The sequence below is a fragment of the Stenella coeruleoalba genome (assembly GCF_951394435.1).
Source record: "Stenella coeruleoalba genome assembly, chromosome: 3".
In the NCBI taxonomy this organism is placed as follows: Eukaryota; Metazoa; Chordata; class Mammalia; order Artiodactyla; family Delphinidae; genus Stenella; species Stenella coeruleoalba.
In genome coordinates this window covers 164,898,003-164,922,926 of record NC_137148.1, presented here as the reverse complement: position 1 = coordinate 164,922,926, position 24,924 = coordinate 164,898,003, and the positions used below count along the sequence as shown (strand labels likewise).

Below are 24,924 nucleotides of genomic sequence, written 5' to 3'. Positions count from 1 at the left end.
AGGCCATGGTCAAGGGGCAGGGAAGCCTGTCCCCACGCCATTATCTAGTGCAGACATCCAGATTCTAAATTCCAGACTGACCTTCCAAGTGCTTATGAAGGTGTGTTTGTAAAGGAGACACATACAGCACATTTTATTTAGGAGCTTTTAAATATTTACACATATATATGGGCCTCGGTTGGTACTCTTGTTCTAGGTCTTGAAAATGTTAAGTTCAGGTCAGAAAAGATGTACACTCCTACCTGCCCCCCCCTTCCATCCTGCATAGCATCTCTAGGAACAGACAGCAGATTTGAGATGCTCAGGCTCTTTCTTGGCCCTGACCTGCAAAGAGCTTGGGCTAAAGGCTACACCCAGTTGGCCAAAGCTTGCTTGGGCTCTAGGTTTTTTTCTTTTCTTTTTTTTTTTATTCTATTTATTTATTTATTTTTGGCTGCATCGGGTCTTCGTTGCTGCGTGCAGGCTTTCTCTAGTTGTGGCGAGCTGGAGCTACTCTTCGTTGCGGTGCGTGGGCTTCTCATCGCGGTGGCTTCCCTCGTTGCGGAGCATGGGCTCTAGGCATGCGGGCTTCAGTAGTTGTGGCTCGCGGGCTCTAGAGCGCAGGCTCAGTAGTTGTGGCGCACAGGCTTAGTTGTTCCGCAGCATGTGGGATCTTCCCGGACCAGGGCTCAAACCCGTGTCCCCTGCACTGGCAGGCAGATTCTTAACCACTGCACCACCAGGGAAGTCCCTAGGTTTTTTTTCTTTACAAGGCTATTGCAAGAGGAGGCTTCAGAGGGATATGAACCCTCCTGGGAGTGAAACAGAACTGGGAGACAGGAAGGTAAGGAAACTTAGGCAGAGAGTGGGGGTGGAGAACAGGAGCTAAGTAAAGTGTGAACATGGAAACAGGTTATATCATGGGATTGGACATCCAGAAAAAGGGTCCAAGGTTCATAGGAAGACAATGGAGATGAGCTCAGTGGTGGATGAGGAAGTGTGAGCAGGGACACGAATTTCCAGAGGGTTCTATAGTTGTAAGCACCATCATCTTAGGGGATATTTGCCCTGGAAGCTTAGAGCTGAATCACCTTGGGGGAAGCAAACTCGGGGGAAACAGTTGAGAGAACAGAGTCAGGCCATCAGGCTGCTTGGGTTCCCCTCCCGACTCCACCACTTCCTTGCTGTGCAACCTTGGACAAGTCACTTGGGCTCTCTGTGCCTCCATTTCCATGTGTGCAAAATGAGGAGAAGCACAGTCCTACCTCACAGGGCACAAGGACTGAGTGAGGTGAATATATGTGAAGATTTAGAACAGTGCATGGTCCAAATTTGTAGGCCAAATTTTCCACCCCAAAGGGCACTGCTTTTAAAAAATGTAAATGAATTTTTCAGTGTGAAAACTCCAGCAGCGCCTGAAGAAGTGGAGTGAGCCATTGGGTCCCACTTGATGTGCCACTCTCACCCCACTGGTAACTGCCACTAACTCCGAGTAGCCTTCTAGAACTTTCCATGCACTTACATCCCACAGTCATGCTTTGGGTGGAAACCCAGGGAGCAAGGGTTTGAGCCTGATGCGAGCCTAGAGCAGTGATAAATTACCACAAACCGGGTGGCTTAAAACAACAGACATTTATTACCTCACAGTATGGAGGCCAGAAGGTGTCAGCAGGGCCAGGCTCCCTCCAAAGGTTCTCGGGGAGAATACTTCCTTGTCTCTTCCAGCTTCTGGGGGCTGCCAGCAATCCTTGGCATTCTTTGGCTTATAGATTATCTGTTGTCCACTCGAATACCCCATCTTCACATGGCCATATTCTTATAAGGACCCTGGTCGTGTTGGCTTAGGGCCCACCCTACTCCAGTACAACGTCATCTTAACTAATTACATCTGCAGCAACCCCATTTCTAAATAAGGTCACATTCTGAGGTCCTGGAAGTTAGGACTTCAACAGATCTTGGTGGGGCAGGGGTGGTGGGGACGTAATTCAATTCATAACATCTCCCAAATGAAGTGCTTGCACCTGAACCCTTGTCTGGGGCTTCCTAAATTAAGACAACCTCCCCCCGACCCTGAAACACGACCACTAGGACAACTCATTGCTAAGGGCAGGGGCTAAGTGGCATCTTTGAGTTTCTGCTGACAAGGACAGAGCTATTGCTTTTCCAGACTCATTTGGGTCCTGCCCTTGTGCTCTGCCATTTGCAAGGCCTGCCCTAGGACTCCCTTAGCTCCATCCAGCCACAGGCAGGCACAGTGTCTGGACTATCTGTCCTTTTATGCTTGTGCTAGAGCCAAGCCCGTGAGCATGACCTCACCATCCACTATCAGGTGAGATCCATGGGAAGGGTCCAGAAGCACCTGCTCCAAGCATCTTAGAATCCACAGGCACAGATGCCAGATGGATGTCATCCAGCTGGGTGGGCAGTGCTTTATGATCCCAACATCTCATTTCTTTTCTCAGTATCATTGAAACCCATTTGTTTATTCCATAATTACTTATTGAGTGCCTACTGTGTGCCGGGAAATGATCAGGTGATCAGGGACAACACAATGAAGAAGACAGACAAAAATCCCCATCCTTGTAGGGGAGACAGATGTGACCAATAAACATTATAAATAATAAACTACTCAGAAAGTGGAAGATAGACGTTAAGCAAATACATAATGTGGGACGTGGTGACATGACCTGTGTCATCCTATGAGGACAACAGCAGGATAAAAGGTCAGGTGTTGGGGTGTGGGGGCTAGTTTAGGTCAGGCAATGAGGGAAGGCTCCTCAGAGGAGGTGACATTTCCACAGAGATGGAGAGAGCCAGGCAGATGTTTGGGGGAAGAGCGTTCTTGGCAAAGGGAACAGCAGCTCGCCTACACGGTGTGCTGGGGCCCCGTCCAGGTTTTTCCCTTTTCAATTTGTCTCTTTTCTTTCCCACTTGGCTTCCTGGTTAAAGTGCCTTTTAGAAAAAGCCTAACCTTAACTAATCAGCACCACTGTCGAAGATTTATATCGGGATGTGCACCCCAGCGTTATTTGTAAAAATAGAACAAAACTGGAAGCAACTGGTTAAATACCGTATGGTCCCTCCATATGATGGAGTATCATGTCATTAAAAATCATCTGTTGGGAGAATATTTAAGGATGCGGGGAAATGCTCACCATATAATGACAAGTGGGGGGGGGCTGATTTTAAAAAAAGAATCAAGGTGAGATAAGGCTATGTCTTAGTCACCTCCGGCTGACATTACAAAACACCATAGACTGGGCAGCTTAGACAGCAGAAATGTACTTTCTCACAGTTCTGGAGGCTGGAAGTCTGAGATCACGGTGTCAGCGTGGTCCGGTTCTGGTGAGGGCTCTCTTCCCGGCTTGCAGACGGCTGCCTTCTCACTGTGTCCTCACATGGTGAGGGCAGAGAGAGAGAGAGAGAGCAAGCTCTCTGGGATTAGTGACTTTTACGAGGACACTAATCTCATCATGCAGGCCCCACTCTCATGACCTCCTGTAACCCTAATCACCTCCCAAAGGCCCCATCTCCAAATGCCATTACATCGGGGATTAGCGCTTCAACACATGAATCGGGTTGGAGAAGGGACACCATTCAGTCCGTAGAACCTTATAATCTCAAGTGTGTAATTTTGAAAATATAAGGAAAAAAGGCTGGAGTCCGCTGTACCAAGATGGCCTTTAGGTAGTGGGATTTGGGAATCTTTATCTTCTTGATACTTCTCTATATTGTCAAAATTTTCTACAATGAGCACAATTTACTTTTATCCTCTTTTTTTTTAATTGAAGGATAGTTGATTTACAATATTGCATTAGTTTCAGAGGTATAGCATAGTAATTCAGTTATTTTTTTGCAGATTATATTCCATTTTAGGTTATTACAAAATATTGAGTACAATTCCCTGTGCTATACAGTAAATCCTTGTTGCTTATCTATTTTATGTATAGTAGTTTCATAATTTACTTTTATAATCAGGGAGTGCATTTAAACTTGTCTTGCTAAGAGTTTAGGAGGAAAAAGATTTTTGGTTACTCGTAGACCAGGAGATGGGGAGGAAGGACAGGAAAAAGAGCATTTTCTGGGTGCCCATTGTATGCTGGGTGTTTTTATCTTATATTACCTGTCCAGAGAGAGTCCACGTCAAAATATATAAATTACTTATTGATTGACATAACAATAATAAATGGTCATTTTATTGCTTTATTATTAAATAAACAAAATAAGTGAAGAAGAGACAAATCTTCCCTACAAAAGAATTCCATTTAGTATATATAGACAGTCCCCCTCCAAGAATGGAGTTTAATCTTTCCCCCACCCCCAGTTTGAGGATGGGCTGGACTTAGTGACTCACTTCTAAAGAAAAACATAAGGAAAGGACATATATCATTTCACAGTGGAGAAACCTAGAAGACACCACCTTAACCAAGTGACAACTTTTGACATCCCAGTGGATGTGTGATCATAGGATCTTTGATTTCCTATGATGAGGAGGGAACCTCACCTCCGGGGTTTTCTTCTCAAAGACTCATAACCCCATAATCGTAGGCAAAACATCAGACAAACCCAGATTGGAGGGCGTTCTTGCAGGATACCTGAGCAGTTCTCTTCAAGACAGTCAAGGTCGTGACAAACAAGGAAAGACTGAGAAACTGACCCAGACCAGAGGAGCCTAAGGAGGTGTGAGGACTAAATGAAACGGTGGATCCTGCATGGGATCCTGAAACGGGGGCAAACCCAAATAAAGTCTATAAATAACTGGTGAAGGAGAGATTACTGTCACCCATGTTACAAATAAGACTCTGGTCGAGAAAGTTGCCGGAGGTGGCCAGACAGGAAATGGCAGTACCAACCTGCGAGCTCTGCATTCCTCTTCCCTGTGCTCTGAGCTGAACCCAGAGAAATAGATATTGGTGGAGAGGGGGAGAGAGGTGGGGGGTTGAGAGAGGGAAAGAGAGGGAGGGAGAGAGGAAGGGCGGGCGGGAAGGAGGGCAGTTAATTTTCAAAGGAGGAACTTCTTAAAACTCTCACTAAGTCTGGGGCAGAAAGATGGAAGATTGGAAGCAAAGAGAATCCACCTGAAAGAATTTTAAACCTTGTTGAGCCACAGACCCCTTTGTCAGTGTCATGATTTTTAAAGTCTAATAAATGAAAAGACTGGAGATGGTGAAGGAAGACAAATGTACTGAAATTGTTATAAAAATATTGTTAAAAACAGATGGGTGACGTCATTTTAGTGTTTATAACACATTGCCAACAGGACCTGGCAATGAGTCAGATGACCCCCATAATTTCATGGGAGTGTTGAAGCTAAAAGATTTTGTGGGATATCTGGGAACTACATGTGATTTCTGTGGGTGAGGGGCATCACCGGTTCTGCCCACACTGTTGCAGTTTGCTGCCTCCCCTGGTAATGGAAGAAAATGCCCCACTTTCTGGTGGAAATTAGGGGAAGTGAAGGATTAACTTTTTTCATGCAAATTCACAGACTCCCCAAGGATTCCCATCCCAGTTGAGCCTGAGGGAATCTCACAGTGATTTCTGTGGTTGCTTGGCTAGGAAAACCCTCCGAGGAGGTTAGCAAGTAACTGAAATTCTCGCTGTCCGTGTCTGGCTCAGCCCCCACCACAAGTTACCCAATCCAAAATGTCAAGAGTGCCACTGTGGAGAAACTCTGCTCTAGAAGACCAGGGATCCTTGAAGATGGGGCATTGAGGCATCCCTGGGCATGGTGGACCTGCCCACATTATGATTTTGTAGTGGGGTGAGTGCTTATCCAAGCCCAAAGACCACAAAGGCAAGTATATTGAAATTCTCTGCCAGAAGTGTGGTCCGAGTCATGTCTAACTGCCATAAAATGAGCCTCAGTCAACAGAGCTGAGCTCTACCCTTGTCCTGGACCTCTGAAGGACCCAGAGGGCTCCTGTGCCCATTCCTGGGCCTGGGGCCCACATTGGATGTGGGCAGCCTTCTGGAATCCTAATGGGCCATCAGCTATTTCCTCTGTACCACACTATTCTGGATGTTTCTCTGTGCACCAGCCTGTGACTCCTTGATGGTAACCTTCTAAGGTAGAACCTTAAATAGTCCCATTTTACAGATGAGGAAACTGAGGGCCAAGGCCACACACAGGGAGTTAAGGTTGGAATCCAGCTCTGACTCAACACCAGTTCCCTCAGCATCTGCTATTTGCTACCTCCCATGGCAAACAGGATGGAGGACTGGCTCTCTGAGCTCAAGGGGGCGGCATGGGGAAGCCCAGGAGGGCTGCACTGGAGCCACTTGCTGGAGACAAAAGTTGGTGGCTCTGTGTATTGCTTGAGCAACAGGCAGCCTTATTTCACAAGGACCCCCTCACCATATGTGCATGCGTGACTCAAAAACAAAAAAAAAAATCAGAAATCACCTCCACCCCACACAGAGGACATACCCAACATGCTTCTCACTGAATGAGCCAAAACGGCCTGGGGGTGCAGTGTGGGCGATGGGACTTGCCCTCTCTTAGTTGCTACCAGGGTGGGGAGAGGAAGAGTCTGGGGCCCTGGCAGGACCTGTACACCATTCGCTGAGAGCCTGCTGCATCCCTACATCCTCCTTGTATCATCAACTGATCCATAAAACAACCCCATGAGGGGAAATATTTTTAGGTCCATCTTCCAGATGAGGAAACTGAGGCTCACAGGGATGCAGTGACCTGCCAAGATCCCCTAGTCAAGGGTAGTGAAGTCAGGATTTGAACCCAGCACTGGGCACTAACCGTTACACTCCCTCCCTCCCTCTATGATTCTCACCTTCTCTGTTTTTTTCCCGTCTCTGTCTTTGTGTCTCTTAATTCTTGGTCTCTCTGTCTCTCTCTGTTTCTTCCTGTCTCTCTTTCTCTCTCCTCCTTTCCTTTCTTCGCCTCTTTATTCCTCTCTCTCCCCCACCTCTCTGTGCTTTTCTCTGTGTGTTTCTCTTACTCTCTCTTTCTATTCCTCACTTAATGGCAATTAAGAAAATGGTAAAACTGTGCTTAGTTGATGATTATAAATGCAAGTCCCTTGACAAATGGTCACTAATGGTTGAAACTGATCTTTGACCTAAGCCCTTGTATACTTCATAGATGTTTATTTTGGCCAACATCAAAGCATCAGATCTGGGGGACTTTAGATCACACATTCATTCAACTAACATTCATTGAATGTGTACTGCATGAAGGCAACGTTCTAGGCACCAAGGATATGCAGCAAATGGAAGAGACAAAAAAATCCCTGTTTGGGGGGAGTTGACGTTTTGGTGGGAGAAGCAGGCAGCCAACAAGATAATTAAGAAAATTTTATATATATGGCAGAATCTTAAATATTTTAGGCTTTGTGGGCCATGCCGTCTCTGTCACAACTACTCAATCTGCTCTCGTAGCACAGAAGCATCCACAGGGAAGATACATAATGAATGGGCATGGCTGTGTGCTGACAAACCTTAATTTACAAAAACAGGTGGCATGCATGGGTGGTGGTTTGTCCACTCCTGTGGAAGAGGGTGATGAAAGCTCAGGTGAAAAAGCAATAGAGGGGCTGTGGATCCTCAAGGTGAGAGGTTGACGTTCTTCTAATAAGACCTGAAAGAGGTGAGGGACAGCCATGTAGGTATGTCAGGCAAGAGAGACCCAGGTGGATCGGACAGCCAGTGCAAAGGCCCTAAGGCAGGAGTGGTTCTGACATTTGTGAGGAGCCCATGTGGCTGGAAGTGAGGGAGTGAGGGTGAACAAGGGAGCTGAAGAGGCCAGGGGAGGTGACAGGAGACCTCAGAGGCAGAAAGACCATATAATTCGCTGCCCAAACCAGGATAATTTTGAGAGTGAATGGGGAAAGGAGAACTCAAAAAATAATGAACAGGCGTCGCATGATTTAATAACAGGGACAAACTGGGACAGACATACGACCTCCCTCATGGCCACTGTGGGGCTTTGGCTGTTTCACATTTTTTTTCATCCCTTATGCTGGGGAGTTGGGTGTTCTCTTGAGCCGAGGTTTGTTGTTTTTTTACATCTTCTATACTTTTTCTGACTGAACCATGCTCAAAAAAATTAGAGAAAAATAAGCCACAAAACAGAAGGCACTTCAGGGTTTTACTGAGACTCAGCCATTTGTTTGATGAGTATCGAATGCTTGCTAAGCGCCAGGCATCATGCTAGGTACCAACAGTGTGGAGGTGAATCAGTATTTTCCCTCTCCTTTAAGGCTCTCATGGGCCAATTGTTATAAACAGAAAGTACTGTGTAAGTGCAGTGAAGGAGTGAGGTAGAAAAAAAAAATCTGAGGGATACAAGCCAGAATGCTGGGTCTAGCCCCAGCTGTGCCATCCGCACCCTGTGTGAGCCAGGCAGATCATCTCCCTCAGCCTCAGTTTCCCCATCCACTGGAGATTCTGGGAATCAAGGGGTGTTGGTTGTCAGCTCAAACGGGCTCTACTAAAGTGACCGTTGTTGTCCCACCTGCCTCTTCGTTTCCCAGGGAAACAGCCTCATCGTTGGGACTTGGGATAAATACATTTCCCTGTCATTGTTATTATTTAAACAATCCGCCCACAGGGACTTGAAATGCAAATGAATATATTGACAAAATGATTCAGAAAGCAAAACCTGCTTGGAAGTGAATGAGAGTTCTGTCTGTGCTGTGAGGAGGGGCAAGCCCTTTTTGGCTGGAAGGCTTCTCCGAGAGGGGGCACAGTAGAATGAAAGGCTGAGTGATGAGATGGAATCAACCAAGTCAAGATGTAGGAGAAACTGTCTCCAAACAGAGGCTCAGAGGACAACCAGCTCATTGTAATCTTGAACCTTAATTTCTCTGTCAGATATACAGGAAACATTCTTTTCCCCCATCTGCCTCCTGAGAGCCATATAAAAGTCAGTGAGAAAGTGATATTTGAGAGAAATCTAAAGGAGATAAAGGAGTGAACCAAGGAAATATCTGGGTGTATCAATCAGGAAATCTAGGTTATGCTGCGGTAACAAACATTCTCCAATGTCACTGTGATTTTAACAACAAATGTCTTTTCTGGTTCGTGCTACATGTCCAGTGCAGGTTGGCAGTGAGGAAGAAGGGAGCTATACTCAGCAGAGTCACTTGGGACCTAGCTAATGGAGCAACCAGCACCTAGAACATTACCAGTTGGTATTCCAAAAGGAAAGAAAGCCCTGGAGGGTCCCACACTGGCAGTTCAGTGCTCTGGTCCAAAAGTGACTTAGGTATTTCCACTCGCTCCTCATTGGCCAGCACTCATCATATGACCCTCAGCCAACCACAGGGAGACAGGGACGGGCCACCTTGCCGTATCTCAGGAAATATTTAGTGACAGCACTAATGAAGAATAGCGTTGCAGGCAGTGGAACTCTTTGAGCCTTGGGAAGAGAGACAAGGCGATCTTGCAAGTGTATCTTTCTGGTGTTAATGACTTTGACAAGCAAGCAATTTCCCTCCTCCCCACATCCAGACTCATGAGCACACCCACGCTTAACCTGAACTGCCAAAGGATGTAAGACCCGGGATGGGAGGTTGATGTCCCCCACATTCTGTGCTATCACAGAACGGCCAAGGAAGCTCCAGTCTTTTGGCTTGGGAAATATATTTCTCATTTTTCTCCTGAGCAAACCCCAGGAAGCCCACCTACTGATCAAAAACTGCACCCAACCCTCTGCCAGCTTCTTCTCTGTGAGTTGTTGGATCCACAGCATGGAACTGAGTCATTTGGGCTGGATTGGAAAGAGAACAAGCATCTCTAAAATCAGGCAACAGAACCCCAGTCCCCAGGGAGGGAAAATCAAGACAAGGGAGGAAGAAGGAGAGAGGAGGGAGAAGGGAGCACAGCTTGGGGTGGAGGATGTGGGCTGTGTGGGGAGCCACCTCTCATTCAGTCATTCAACAAACATTTATTGGACACTGCGTGCATGCCTGGCATTGTGATAGGGAATATGGCAGTGGGAAAAAAGCACAATGTCCCTGCTCCATATGGAATTGACAGTGGGGAGACAGACAATGAGCAGGAGAAATAAGTATAGAGGAGGAGATGCGCTAAGGGAAAAATAGAGCAGGAAATGAGATTAGAAATGAAGGTGCAACTGTAAAAGGCCATCAGGGAAACCCTGCCCGAGAAAGTGGCCTTTGAGCAGAGATCTGAAGGAGGTGAGGGAGCCATGTAGGAAATTGGGGGAAGAGCATTCCAGGCGGAGGAAGCAATAGGTGCAAAGGCCCTGAGGTGGGACTGTGCTTGGTGCATTTGAGGAGCTATAGGAAGGCCATGTGGCTGGAGTGATCCAGGGGGAGAATGACAGGAGAGCAGGGCCTGGAAGTGATGGGGTCGGGAGGTGGCACCTCTGCCATTTAGTAGCTCAGTTACTGTGTTCTTTGTCTGTGGCTGACATCACCAAGTACCACAACTGGATGGCTTAAAACGACAAAAATGTATTCTCTCACAGTTCTAGAGGTCAGAGTCCAAAATCAAGGTGTCAGCAGGGTTATACTCCCTCTGAGACTCTGGGTAGAATTCTTTCTTGCCTCTTCCTGACTTCTGGTGGTGACTGTCAGCCCTCAGCACTCCTTGACTTGCAGCTGTGTCCCTCCAATCTCTGCCTCCATTGTCACATGGCTGTCCTCTCCCCTGTGTGTCCCTGTCTTCACCTGTTACTTCTTCTTCTTAAAAGGACACCAGTCATAGTGGACTAGGGCCCACGATCGTGACTTCTTCTTAACTTAATGGCAGCTGCAAAGACCCTGTTTCCAAATAGGGTCACATTGAAAGGTACTGGAGGTTAGGATTTCAACATATCTTTTTTTGGGGGGTGGGGCGTGCCAGGCAGCATGTGGGATCATAGTTCCCTGACCAGGGATTGAATCTGTGCCCCCTGCATTGAGAGCATGGAGTCTTAACCACTGGACCTCCAGCGAAGTCCCTCAACATATCTTTTAGGAGGGATACAATGCAGCCCACGACAGGGACCTTGGGCATGGGACTTTACCTCTATGTGCCTAGGTTTCCTCACCCGGGAAGATGGGGAGGATTACATACCACCTTTTGTGAGAGGATTAAATGAGCTCAAGTAGGCTGAGGACCTGGCACTGTGAGTGTCTTTTATGCCGGGCAGCATCATGGGGCCAGGTGGTTCTAAACATATCAGGGAGCTGGGGTGTGGGCAGATCCTGGGGTGGAGGGGCTGCCTTGGTACCAAGGGCCTCAGCCATTTCTCCCCGTTCAGTCCTGCCCCTCTTCCCCCACCCACCCACTGCTCCGTCTCCATCCCAAACCTGCTTCCTGAGATAGCCAGACTTTTTTCTTCTGTTGGCCGGTGCAGGCTTTCTCTCCCTGGGCTATAGTTAGCCCTAAGAAATGGTAGCGAAAAAACGTCAGCCACAGCAGCATCATCAGAGGGGAAAGCACAAAGCCAGTCCTGCCTTCTGTCCACCCCTGTTCTGCTGACCCTTTTCTTTCTTCCAGAACCTCCAAGAAGCAAAGCATTGGAACTCTGTTAGAACAAGGGTGTGAGCAGGGGACTGGCATATTCATTGTCCCCTGAACCTGTCTGTGTCCATCATGGAAGTTGGCTTTTTGGGTTGGTTTGTTTTCTTTTTTTTTAATTATTGTGGTAAAATAAACATAACCTAACATTTACCATCTAAACCATTTTTAGCTGTCCATTTCATTGGCATTAAGTGCATTCACTTTGTTGTGCAGCTGTCACCACCATCCATCTCCAGAACTTTTTCATCTTGCAAAACTGTAACTCTGTCCCCGTTAAACACTAACCCTCCGTCCCCCTCCCCCAGCCCCTGCCCACCATTCTACTTTCTGTCTCTGTGAACTTGACAACTCTGGGAACCTCATATAAGTGGAATCATACAGTTTTCGTCCTTTTGTGTCTGGCTTATTTCATTTAGCATAATGTCCTCAAGGTTCATCCATGTTGTAGCATGTGTCAGAGTTTCCTTGCTTTTTAAGGTAAAGTTGACTTTCTTTAAAAAAAAAAACAAAAAACTTTTTCTTGGTTCAAGTAAAATACACATATAGGACACTTCACAGATCACATCTGATGAATTTTTACAAACTGAACACACATGTGTAACCAGCACCCAGATCGATCAGGAAACAGAACCTTCTCAGCCCCAGAAGGTCCCCCTCGTGTTCCCTCCAGAGTCACTACCCTCCCCAAAGGATACTCCATCTGGACCTGAAACATCATCAACTCATTTGCCTGTTTTTTGTATTTTGCATGAATGGAATCTTACGTATATGCTCTTTTCTGTCTGGCTTCTTTTGCTTGATGCTAAGTCTGTAAAGTTTCATGTGGTGGATGGCAGTCGTTCATTGCACAATATTCCATTTATCTTCCCTCCTGTTGAGAAGGGTTCAGTTTGTTTCCAGTTTGGAACTGTTATGAAGATCACCACTATGAACATTCTTGCATGTGTCTTTGGCATACACAGGTTCACATTTCTGTTGGATAACATCCCCGGAATGTAATGTTCATGACATAGTGAAGGTGCCTGATTTAATTTTCGTAGAAATTCCCAACCCATTTTTCAAAGTGGTTGTACCATCTATTATGGATTGAATTGTGTCCCTTCCAAAATGCACGTGTTGAAGCCCTAACTCCTAGTACCTCAGAATGTGACTTTACTTGGAAATGGGATCATTGCAGGAGTAATTAGTTAAGATAAGGTCATTAGGATGGGCCCTAATCCAATATGACTGGTGTCCCTATAGAAAGGGGAAATTTGGACACAGAGAAAGACATGCACTCAGGAAGAAAGTCATGTGTTGATGAAGGCAGAAATCAGGGTGATGCATCTACAAGCCAAAGAACCACCAAAGATTGTCAGCAAACCCCCAGATACCAGGGGAGAGGCATATGCTCCCTCAGAGCCTCCGGAAGGAACCAACACTGCTGCTACCCTGATCTTGGATTTCTAGCCTCCAGAACTGTGAACCAATAAATTTCTGTTGTTTTAAGTCACCCACTTGGTGGTTCTTTATTACAGCAGCCACAAGAAACACATACACCATGTTACCCTCCCATTGGCAGCATGAGACAGTTCCAGTTCCTCCACAGATTCACAGCACCAGTGTCAGTCGTTCTCATTTTAGCCTTTCTGCAGGGCAGCAGTAGCACTGAAAGTGCTTTTAAAGGTGAGCTTTTAAAGCCACATCTGCCCCCGCCCACACACACACACACACACATTCTGCAGATGCCATAGAGCTGATGGACCACCAGAAGCCTTCCCCAGCACAGAGATTAAGTCCACAGGCTCTGGGTCCTGGCCCCCTGGTTCAAATCCCATGTCCACCACTGTCTAGCTCTGTGACCTCATGCTGGCAATTTTGTCTTTCTGGGCCTGTTTCCTCAGTGCATGACAATAACATAGGGACATCATGGGAATTAAACAAGTAAATAAGCCAATGTAGGTAATATGCTTAGAGGAGTGTCCAGCACAAATAAGTACTCTTTAAGTGCTGGGGGTTTTTTTTCTTTCTTTCTTTCTCTATTCTTGATTTTCTTCCCCTCCTCTCACTTATTGGCACAGTGTTCTGTTCTCCCAGAGAAGAATGTTCTATTTGTGGACTTCTTCGCCTTGAAAATTGATCTGGGCATTTCTGGGAATTTTTCTGTGGTTGACATTGAGGCTGCAGGCAATAGAGGAGGGAGACACTTAAGGAAAAGGTTCACGGCCCTGCCGTCTGGCTTGGTGATTTAACCTGATTATCAGACCCTGCCATCATGACTGTTTGGGGGAGAAGGGAGGGAACTGGGGGTTCATTTCTACATTTCAATGAGCTTTTTTACCTTCTCCTCCTGGAGTTTGATCTGTGGAGTCCTCCTGAGTTTCATGCTGGTTTCTGGTCCTGTGAGGACTACATGATTAGGAGGGGGCTTTGTCCTTCTAGTGGTACCTCTGGAGTCTCCCCCACTGGTTGATCCTGTGCTCTCTCTCCCTCTCTGGGCTACCAGAGCTCTAGGACTCCACAGGCCAAGGACATTTGAGGACAGAGTCCCAGGAGAACAAGAGTTCCCCCTTCCTTCACCTGTCAGGTCATACCTGAGTCCCACTCAGTGCTCACCTGCTTTCCTTCCTCACCTCCCCCCCCCCCATAGAGCAACGATGCCTCAGGGAACACTTGGAACTGGTTGTACTTCATCCCCCTCATCATCATCGGCTCCTTTTTTATGCTGAACCTCGTGCTGGGTGTGCTGTCTGGGTAAGTCTCTGCTACTCCCCCCATCCCACTCCCCCTCACCATCTTTTTCCCAGGAAGAGGCCATCATTCTCCAGGCAGAGAATAGGCCTCTTCTATTGCTTTGGGTTATTAGACAGTTATCAGCAAGCCATGTACAGGTGCATAAGTTGTGCACTGCTGAAGGCACCCAGTGAAGGGACTCATGGGAGGTGAAATCCAGCCCAGCCTTCACTCACCAAGCTGTGCTGCTGGCACTGAGCTACCTCCGCCCAGGGGGCGGGAAGCCTCTTTGTAATTTAGACCTCTCACTTGGAAGGTTTTCTCAAAATTTTCAGGCCCACAACCCAAAACACAAGAAAAGTCTATAGAGCTTTAATTTCTATAATCTACATTTTGTTAAAGAAACAATAGGTTGGGTTCCCCCCTCCCCTATTTTCCAAATATAAAATCGTAGCATACAATCAACCATGCATTTTCATGACACGCATTGTCCCCTACCCCCAAGATTGTTTTTCTGGCTTAACCGTAAGTGAGTTTCATTTTTCTCACTACAAGAAGTCTGGGGACTGGTTTGGTGGCTCCATGGTGCCATGATGGACCCCAGCGTCTTCTAGCTTTCCACTCTGACATGCTTTTGGAGGCTTCCAGTCTCGTGGATGCTTCATGGTCTCAGGATAGCTGCTTCATGCTCACAAGATAGGCATCTCACATTCCAGACAGGAAGAGGAAGAAGGGAAACTGGAAAAGTCCTATATCACAGAAGTGAGGCTGCTGCAGAAATCTTCAGCTCATGTGTCATTAACGTAATTTAAGAGAGGGACGCAACTATTCTTTAGCCAGGAGTACAGAGAATGGGAATGGGGTATGCAGCCAGCAGTGGTTGGCATGGCATGGTTTACGGTTTTGTTTTGTTTTTCTCTAACTGGGTGCCGTTGTTGGGACATGTGGGAAGCTGGCAGAAATACCCACTCCTGTAATATTCTGATCTTCTGTCAGAAGACCTGATTCCTCTTGTTGAAAGGCACTGCCCTCCAGGGATTCTGAATCCCCAAACATACACACACAGAGACTCCCTAAAATTTCTAAAACGGCCAGACCTGACTCTTCTGTGCTTCTTCAGGGAGTTTGCCAAGGAAAGGGAGCGGGTAGAGAACCGGCGGGCTTTTTTGAAGCTGAGGCGACAGCAGCAGATTGAACGAGAACTCAATGGGTACATGGAGTGGATCTCGAAAGCAGGTGAGGCCCTTTCATCCTGGGGCTCAGGAATTGAAATCCCAGGCCACGGAGCACACAGAGAGTCATGCGTGCAGTTTGGAGGTGGATGAGGGAAGGGTCATGATGAGAGGAGAAAGAGGACCTGGACTGCTGGTTCCAGTTTTTAGCAACAGGAATCCAGCGGGATGAAGCCAGGATATGACATACATAACACTTAAGAGCTTTAAAATCAGACATTGGGTTAGATCCCAACTCTGCCACCTCCTAGCAATGCAGCTCACCTCCCTGTGCCTCAGTTTCCCTGCCTGTTAAACAGAGGTAATGATAGTACCTACCTCACAAGGCTGTTTGAGGAGTCTCTAAGGTAATCCCAGCTAAGTCACCTAAGAAGAGCAGTGCCTCCCATACAGTAGGTCCATGTTTATTTGTTCAGCTAGTTAGACACTTATGGGACACCTGCTGTGTGCCAGGCACTGCTCTAGACCCTGAGATCTGGTCTCTGCCTGCAGGACTCTGATAGTCTAGTGAGAGAGGAGAAAATAACCAAATACATATAATGTTGGATGTTGCCAAATGCTGAGAGGAAAAATAAAACGGAGTAGGAGGCAGAAAACAGTCAGAGAAGGAAGGGTGATCAGAGGGGGTCTCTCTGAGGAGGTGACCTCTGAGCCAAGACCTGAAGGAAGTGAAAAAGGAAGCCATGTGGATGTCTAGGGGAAGAGCTTTCCAGGCAGAGGGAACAGCAAGTGCAAAGGCCCAGGGGTAGGAGTAGAGTTGAGTCATAGCAGGGAAGCTGTGTGTGGCTGGAGCAGCGTGAGGTGGAGAGTGGGAGAAAAGGAGGACAGAGAGATGACGGGGGCCAAATCAGGCAAGATCTTATAGGCTATGGTAAGGAGGTTGGTTTTTATTTTGAAGGAGGTAGGGATGATGTTGGCTTTAGGACCATCGTTGAAGTGGGGCTGGGAGTCAGAAGCAAGTGAGCAGCACATTTCTGGCTGATTGAGTTGTCACTCAGCAAGGGGAGAGTAGAGTGGCCACGAGGACCCTTCTCCTTCCTGGTCCAAGGGAACCCATCCCCAGGAGAGTCCTCCAGACGCTGGAGCTTAACTATGTGCTCTTCCTCTTCAGAAGAGGTGATCCTCGCCGAGGATGAGACCGACGGGGAGCAGAGGCATCCCTTTGATGGTAACTGCTCTGAACCTGGCTCCAGGGGTGGGGGTGGGTCCCAGGGGACACAGGAGGAGCCGAGGCTGGGGGGACAGGCTACTCCATTCTGAGGGGCTTCCAGGGAATGGATGTTCAGGGCCCAGGTATGCCAAGAACAAGCACAAGACCAGGTCAGGCTCAGGAAGATAACGGGAATGGTGGGAATCCGCTTCCTCGAGGAATTTCAGGACCTTAACATGGGGTTTCCCTTTCTTGCCTGCCCTTTCTGCTTTGACCATGTGCCCAGCTACTTCTGCTTTGACCATGTGCCCAGCTACTTCTGCTTTGTGCCTCCATTTTCCCCATCTGTCAAATGGGCATGATAATAATCATACCTACCTTAGTTGATTGTTCATGAGAATTATATTAATTATTGCAAATAGAATGCATAGGACAGCGTCTGGCTCGGGGTCAGCCCCACTTGTGTTCACTAAGTAAAATAAATAATAATAATTTCACCAATGGGAATTCCCTGGCAGTCCAGTGGTTAGGACTTGGCGCTTTCACTGCAGTGGCCCGGGTTCAATCCGTGGTTGGGGAACTAGGATCCCGCAAGCCACACAGCACAGCCAAAAATAAAATGAATTAAATTAAAAAGATAATAATAATAATTTCAGGGCTTCCCTGGTGGCGCAGTGGTTGAGAGTTCGCCTGCCGATGCAGGGAAAACGGGTTCGTGCCCCGGTCCGGGAAGATCCCACATGCCGCGGAGCGGCTGGGCCCGTGAGCCATGGCCGCTGAGCCTGCGCGTCCGGAGCCTGTGCTCCGCAACGGGAGAGGCCACAACAGTGATAGGCCCGCGTACTGCAAAAAAATAATAATAATAATTTCACCAAGAATCCAGCTTACTATTAAGGACAGTTGTCTCACATGTTAGAAAGCTGTCTAGACAGAGCAATGACTTTGGATTGAAGAGACCAGGAGTGAAAAGGAAGGAAAGGAGCTGGGGCCCTATCCCAGTAGGTTAGAAAATGGATTTTGTGGGGAGGGAAAGAGATTACCCTTGGGGGTGTCTAAATCACTTTATTGGAAGTATATGCCTGTACTCACTGTCCCCTGGCGAGCTCTTGGGGGTGGAGAACCTAAATAATGAGGAAGGGCTTCCACAGTCCCAGCCCACCTAGCAAGTGTGCTAAAGGGTAAGGGGTGGGCTGTTTTCATAGGAGTCACTACATATCCAATCCCAGGGCTCCTAGAGGGAAAATGATAGCTGAGAGCCCAGACTTCGAGTCAGACTGAACGGGACGTGGTTCTCATCTTTACCCCTTGGGCAAAGTCATGTAACCTCCCTAAGCCTCTGTCTCCACATCTGTGAAATGCGCATGCTCTTACTTTCCACCAAACCAGACCACCACGCGGGTAAGGTCCAACCACACATAGAAAGTCCCTGGTAGAGCCCAGCACCCAAGGACACACTCAGTCGATGTCATTTTTGTGGCAAAAAGGGTAACGTCTTTTTCTCTTGCCATGTTTCCATTGTTGGAGCTCTGCGGAGAGCCACCATAAAGAAAAGCAAGACAGACCTGCTCAACCCCGAGGAAGCTGAGGACCAGCTGGCCGATATTGCCTCCGTGGGTAAGTCCTCCTGCTGCCGCCTGGCAGTCATTTATTACTGATCGCCCTCGAGATGGAGTGTGAGAGCTTGGGGCACCGGGCTGCCTAGATCTGGGTCTTGATTCTGCTTCTTCCCACCTGTGTCCGGGGGCAGATGACATGATTATGAGAATAACAACAGAGCATGTCTTTGCATATTATTGGGAGGAGAAATAAAACTAAATAATCTACATATAGGGACTCCCCCTGACAGTCCCGTGGTTAAGACTCCGCGCTTCCACTGCAGGGAGCACAGGTTCCATCCCCGGTCGGGGAACTAAGATCCCACATGCCGCGTGGCACGGCCAAATGAATAATAATAATAATCCACATGGACCATTTAGAACAACATGTGGCAGAGAATAAGGTCCCCATGATATTGGCTAATATTATTATTCATTAATTATTTATGAATAAAATTATTATTGTTCATTAGTTCTCATTGAGGGGCTACATTTATTAGGTGCCCAACTGTGAACAAGATAGAGACCAAATCCCCACCCATGTGGATCTTGCCGTCCAGGGCAGAAAATAGATATTAAACAGGTCATTACACAAATAAACCTGTAATGATAACAGCGCTTCAGAGGAGATGCCCCGCGCTCAGCCTGCTCTGGAAGAGTGGAGTGTGGTCAGGGAGGGCTTCTCAGAGGAGGTGACACTGACAATGAGAACTGAAGGGTGGGTAGGAGTTCACCATGGCAGTGACAGCAGAGAGAAGGCTGTGCTCAGGCTGTTGCTGTTGGTTATCTCCAAGGGCAGCGTTTGAGGTGGGAGAGGACATTGACTTCTTTCCTTGTCACCCCTCTTGTTTGAGACTGTGTTGCTTTCGATCTTTCCCAAGGAGACTCTACTATCTTTTGAAATGGGTTTTTTAAAATTCCGATTATGAAGGGAATTCCCTGGCAGTCCAGTGGTTAGGACTCTGCGCTTTCACTGCCCAGGGTATGGGTTCAATCCTTGGTGCAGGAACGAAGATCCCGAGAGCTGCATGAGTACAGCAAAAATAAAATAAAATAAAAATTCCAGTTATGAAGAGTGGGTGGGGGAGCTTCCAGGCAGAGGAAATAAGACAAGACTCTGAGGGGAGAAGGCATTAAGGCTGATGGGGTATATGGAGCATAGAGGCAAGGATGAGAGAAGGAGGGAGGGAGGAGGGAATTCAAAATATACACCTGTTTCTGGGACTTCCCTGGCGGTGCAGTGGTTAGGACTCGGTGCTTCCACTGCAGGGTGCACGGGTTCGATCTCCGGTCGGGGAGCTAAGATCCCACAAGCCTTGAGGCACGGCCAAAAAATAAAAATAAAAATATACGCGTGTTTCTAATCCCCAGGAACCAACTACTTCATACTCTGCTTTTCTCATTCACTTCTAGCTTATAAGCTTACTGCTGAGTTTCAAAATGATTTCCGTCACTGTCCCACACTCCAGAGGGTGGCTATACTATGGTTTGCTCAGCGTGGCTTTATTATATGGTGTTTGAGTTGTTTCCAATTTTTGCCCTTACGAGGAGCACTGCTGGGAACATTTACGTACAATGACTCCCCCCACCCTTTGGGTGGATTTCCTTGGGGATAATTATAGGATCAAAGATGTTAACCGGTTTTCAACTCATTATTCACAGAGCCATTCTGAGTTTCAAAAACACTGAACCCATTTATAAACCTGCCAAGTATTCAGACACTCACGGATTCTCCCACACCGGCCATTGCCTATTACCCGTTTAATTTCCTTTCCCAGATAAGTCGGTTTGTAATGATACCTTAAAGCTTGTTTTCATTTGCATTTTTAATTTCTAGCCCACACACTCTTTTCCTCGTAATGATGAACAAGTCCTATTTCCACTTGTGGATACATCTGTTTCTCTCCTTCCAGCAAATTCAGGCATTGGCATGCCCCATCAATGCTCTGTGAATTTGATCCATTACATCTGTCCAACATCTTTTCCCCTTTAGGTTGCTTCCATTCTTCTAATCTGTTTTGTTATATTTTGATAGGCAAATATTTTTTGTCTATACCACATTTATTAAATGTCAGGCACTGAAAAAAATAGGGTACCCAAGGTCTCCTCTATGGATAAGATTGGGTACCTGTTCTTAATTAACAGGGAGATATTATTTTTCATCAGTCCTTCTAAAAAAGATGAAAAAGTGATACCACCCAGTGTTGGCAACGATGAGGAGAAGTGGGCATAGCCATATGCCATTGTCAGGAATGTAGGTTGCAGTGTTTGTGATGTATGGTTTGGCATTATTTAATTATTGATGTTTATATTCTTTGACCCAGAATTTCTGCTTCAAAACATTTCTTCACATATGCAAAAGATCTATGTACCAACCTCTTCTCAGCAGCACTGTTTCTGGCATTCAAAAAAGTAAAAACCAGAAACAACCTGTGTGCCCCCAAATAGGGAGATGGTTAAAGAAATTATAGTATTTATATACAATTGAATACTCTGCTGCCAGGAAAAAGAATGGAGTTGCTATGGCATGGAAAGATGTCTGAAATATATTTTTTGGTGAAAAAAAGCAAGTTGTACAACAAAATGTAAAATGTGTGGTCCCATTTTTAAAACAAAATTAAGAAGTGTGAGAGGTACTTAAAGATGTGGAAACTGGAGGGATTGCAAAGGATTTTCACTTTCTCCATGACATTGTTCCTGGAATGGATGGATTAGTGACAGGCATTACTTTTGAAATCAGAAAAGTAATTAGGTAAGTTTAAAGTTACTTAAAAGCAACAGAGACTAATTATAAGGAGTCTAATAGCTATACAAGGCAGGAAGGAATTTGTCTGGTGGAAAAGCAAAGAAAGCTTCGTGAAGGAGGTGTTTTTTAACTGGGCTTCACGTGAGATGGGGAGAGTGTTATTAGTTCACTGGGGTCACCATAATAAAATAGCACAGACTGGGTGACTTCTTTTTTCAAAACAGAAACTTACTTTCTCATAGTCCTGGAGGCTGGAAGTCCAAGATCAAGGTGTTGGCAGGGTTGGTTTCTGGTGTGGCCTTTCTCCTTGGTTCATAGATGGTTGTTTTCCTCTGTATCTTCACGTGGTCTTTCCTCCATGTGTGTGGTCTTTCCTCCATGTGTGTCTGTGTCCTAATCTCCTCTTCTTATAAGGACGCCAGTCATAGAGGATTAAGGCCCACCTTAATGATCTCGTTTTAATTTAATTACCTCTTGAAAGGCCCTCTCTCCAAATACAGTCACATTCTGAGATCCTGGGGGCAGGGTGGGGGTTGGTTAGAACTTCAACATATGAATTTGTGGGACACGGTTCAGCTCCTAATGCCGGGGGGAGTGGGGATGATCCAGGAAGCCATGATAGATTCACAGAGGGTTTGTCTGTGGGAGACCCTGGGGCTCGAATTTGCGGCTGACATAAGAAAACTTGCTACTTGGAGAACCCAGATTCAAGGCTGACATTTGATAAATGTGTGATAAAAGGAAGATGATAAACCGAAGTTGAAAGCTGTCACACTGAATAAGTGCCAACGCTGTCCCATAGCACCTCTGTTAAGAAAGAAGGTGACTTTCAACTTTGTAGATGGATCCAAGACACAGGCCAGTGGCTTGTTCTCCCAGGACAGGTTTGCTCCAGGCAAACCCAGCTAAAGCCAGCTCCCTTGCCTGATAGATCAAAAACCCACAGGAAGGGGCCCCTGTGCTAGCAGGGGCTTCCTAAACAATCCTGAAAGAGACCTCTGAAATTCCAGGGTTCTGACAAGGAAATGCCTTTACCTTTATTTATTTACGTAAAATAATAATAATAATGTGTTTCAAAGTCAGGCAGGAACTGTGTAACATTTGCCCTCATGTTGTACCCTAGTAAATGCAGCTTTATGTAACTGATGATTCTACTGTGCTGTCAGCTCATTTGATAAACACATTACACAACGGTCTCGTGTAGAGTTGATCAACTGACTGTTGAAATATGGACCTCGAGTCATTGTTAGGAAGAACTGAGCCATGGATGGAATCTGCCATCACAACACAGGTTCTTTAGGAAAATCAGATTCCATTTAGATGGTTTTAAGGGTATAAGCTCAGTGGGGGCTGTATTCGTTTGCTAGGGCTGCTGTCACAGAGTACCACGAACTGGGTGGCTTAAAACAACAGAAGTGTATTCTCTCACAGCTCTGGAGGCCAGAAGTCCAAACGGAGATCAAGATGTTGGCAGGGCCGTGCTGCCTCTGAAGACTTTAGGGGAGAATCTGCCCCCACGCTTTTCTCTTCGCTTCTGGTGTTGTCGGCAATCCTGGGCTCTCTTTGGCTTTTACTTGCCTCACTCCAATTTCTGCCTCTGTCGTCACATGGTCTTTTCCTGTGTGTCTCCGTGTCTCTTCTCCTCTTATAAGGATACCAGTCATTGGATCTAGGGCTCACTCTAATCGAGTCTGACCTCATCTTAACTTGATGTCATCTCCAAAGACCCTATTTCCAACTAAAGTCATATTCACGGGTACCAGGGGTTAGGGACTTCCACACATCTCTTTGAAGGACAGTTCAACCCACAATTTGGGAAGCACCTATTTCAATTTAAACAGAGAAATTGAAGAGCCTATAAATTGCCCCAAATCCCAAGATTCAGCCTTGGTAGTGCCATACTGCTGTCCTCACCGTGGAACATTCCTGACTAGGACTGGTCGCCTCTGGCTCTTGACTCCTTGAATGTAGCTGATCTGAACTGAAATGTGCTTCATACTAACGCATTAGATTTGGAATACATAGTACAAAAAAAAAAAGAGTGTAAAATATCTCTTTAATATATTTCTATATCGATTCCACATTGAAATTGATATCTTAGATATATGGGGTTTCATAAAATAGCTTATTAAAATTATTTTTTAAATCTAAGGATTGCCTGCAATTACAGTTCCAGACCACAGAGGAAAAGTATAGACAAGAGTGTATAGAAAAAGGGAGCATGGGTCAGAGCAAGTACGAAATGCAATAAATAGAGGAGACAGTACAGAGCTGGCACACGGCCTGGCATGCAATAGGTGTTTAGTTAATATTCACTTTCCTCTCCATTCCTGTTGAGTGGGATGCCTATTGTGGGATGTGTCTCCAGGCCCTGTGATCAGGAAAGACTTCCTCCAGGCGTTGGTATGTGAACGGGTCTTGATTTCAGCTCTTAGGGTTGTAGTAAGAGATTTTAATCTTACCAATAAGCATGATGTGTCAGCGTCATGCTAGGGGATATTAACTCATTGATTTCTCCCAATGGCCCTGTGAGGTGGAAGGCACTGGAGTCCCAGGATGCAAGGTGACTTGTCCGAGGTCATCTGCCCAAGGTCACTCGCCTGTTGGTGATGGAGCCAGGTTTCCATGTGGCTCCAGCAGGAGCTGGGGTAAGGGACCTCCTGCCTGGTGTGATTGCCATGGCTTGTGGATGCCTGTGGGTCTGGGCACATCTTTGGGAGCCATAAGGACCAGAAATGTCCCAACTGGGAAGGGGTGTGAAGAGCCACCCTAGGGTTCCCAGTGCCCATGGGGTCAGGCAGGTGATGGACATGAGGGGAGGATCCAGCCACTGGACCCGGCCAACTGCTGCTGGGCAGGAATGTGGTCCCTTCCTCACGGCCACATGTTCCAGGAGTGAGTGCAGCATGGTGGCCGAGAGCACAGGCTCTGAACTAACTCGACACTTCTTAGCCAGTTACTGGACTCCCCTCAGTCTCTGTTTGCTCAGGGTGTAAAATGGTGTTAATGACGGTCCCTACTTCCTAAGGTTGTGATGGGGAGCTTACTGTGTAACATGCATCCCCCGCAGTGCCTTCTAAATGTTCAAAACATGTCAGCTGTTATTTTCATTCATGAGAAGCTGAAATCCATATTTTTATGGAAAATCTCCCAGTTTTTAAATGTAGACCAGTAATTTTAAATTTCACAAACCCGGGATGAACCAGTATGGCCCCTGGGGTGCCAACTCCCAGCCTCTGTTTAGAATTCTGCTAATAGGAAGTGGCATCCTGAGAGATGTTTTACGTGTCCCATGCCTGGCTGGTGTGATGAGGTTGATGAAGTGGTTGATGGATGAACGTATAAATGAACAAATGAATGAATGGATGGGTGGATGGATGAACAAATGAATAATGGATGGGTGGATGGATGAATGAATGTGTGAATAAATGATGAATGAAGCAACAAATTGGTGAATTAATGGATGCACTAATGAATGGACAAATGATGAATGAATGAATGAATGAATGACATACCAATGAGTGAACAAATGAATGAATGCACAAATAAATGAACAAATGAGCACACTAATGAATAAATGAAAGAATGAATGAACCAATGAAGAACAATACACAAATGAATGAAATGGAAGATTTTCAAGAGGAAGTTTTGATTTTTTTTTTTAATTTATTTTTGGCTGCATTGGGTCTTCGTTGCTGCGCGCAGGCTTTCTCTAGTTGCAGCGAGCAGGGGCTGCTCTTCGTTGTGGTATGCGGGCTTCTCATCGCGGTGGCTTCTCTTGTTGCGGAGCACGGGCTCTAGGCACACGGGCTTCAGTAATTGTGGCGCACGGGCTTAGTTGCTCCACGGCATGTGGGATCTTCCCAGACCAGGGCTCGAACCTGTGTCCCCTGCATTGGCAGGCGGATTCTTTTCCACTGCGCCACCAGGGAAGTCCCACAAGAGGAGGTATTTTAGAAGGTAAAATCAATCTATCCAAAACTGAGCTCTGAACCTCCCTCCTATCCCTCCCGGGGC

The 24,924-nt window shown here is 46.5% G+C and overlaps 1 protein-coding gene across 4 annotated transcripts in view; it reads left to right on the top strand.

Annotated features, from left to right (window-relative positions):
- CACNA1A (calcium voltage-gated channel subunit alpha1 A) overlaps positions 1–24,924 on the top strand; it is a 238,217-nt gene that overhangs the window by 119,289 nt on the left and 94,004 nt on the right. For all 4 annotated transcript variants that reach the window (XM_079917174.1, XM_079917173.1, XM_079917172.1 and 1 more), the window contains 4 exons: positions 14,102–14,205; positions 15,305–15,420; positions 16,528–16,584; positions 18,091–18,180. In XM_079917174.1, coding sequence (XP_079773300.1) covers positions 14,102–14,205; positions 15,305–15,420; positions 16,528–16,584; positions 18,091–18,180 — 367 coding nt within the window. The remainder of the gene's footprint in view (positions 1–14,101; positions 14,206–15,304; positions 15,421–16,527; positions 16,585–18,090; positions 18,181–24,924) is intronic.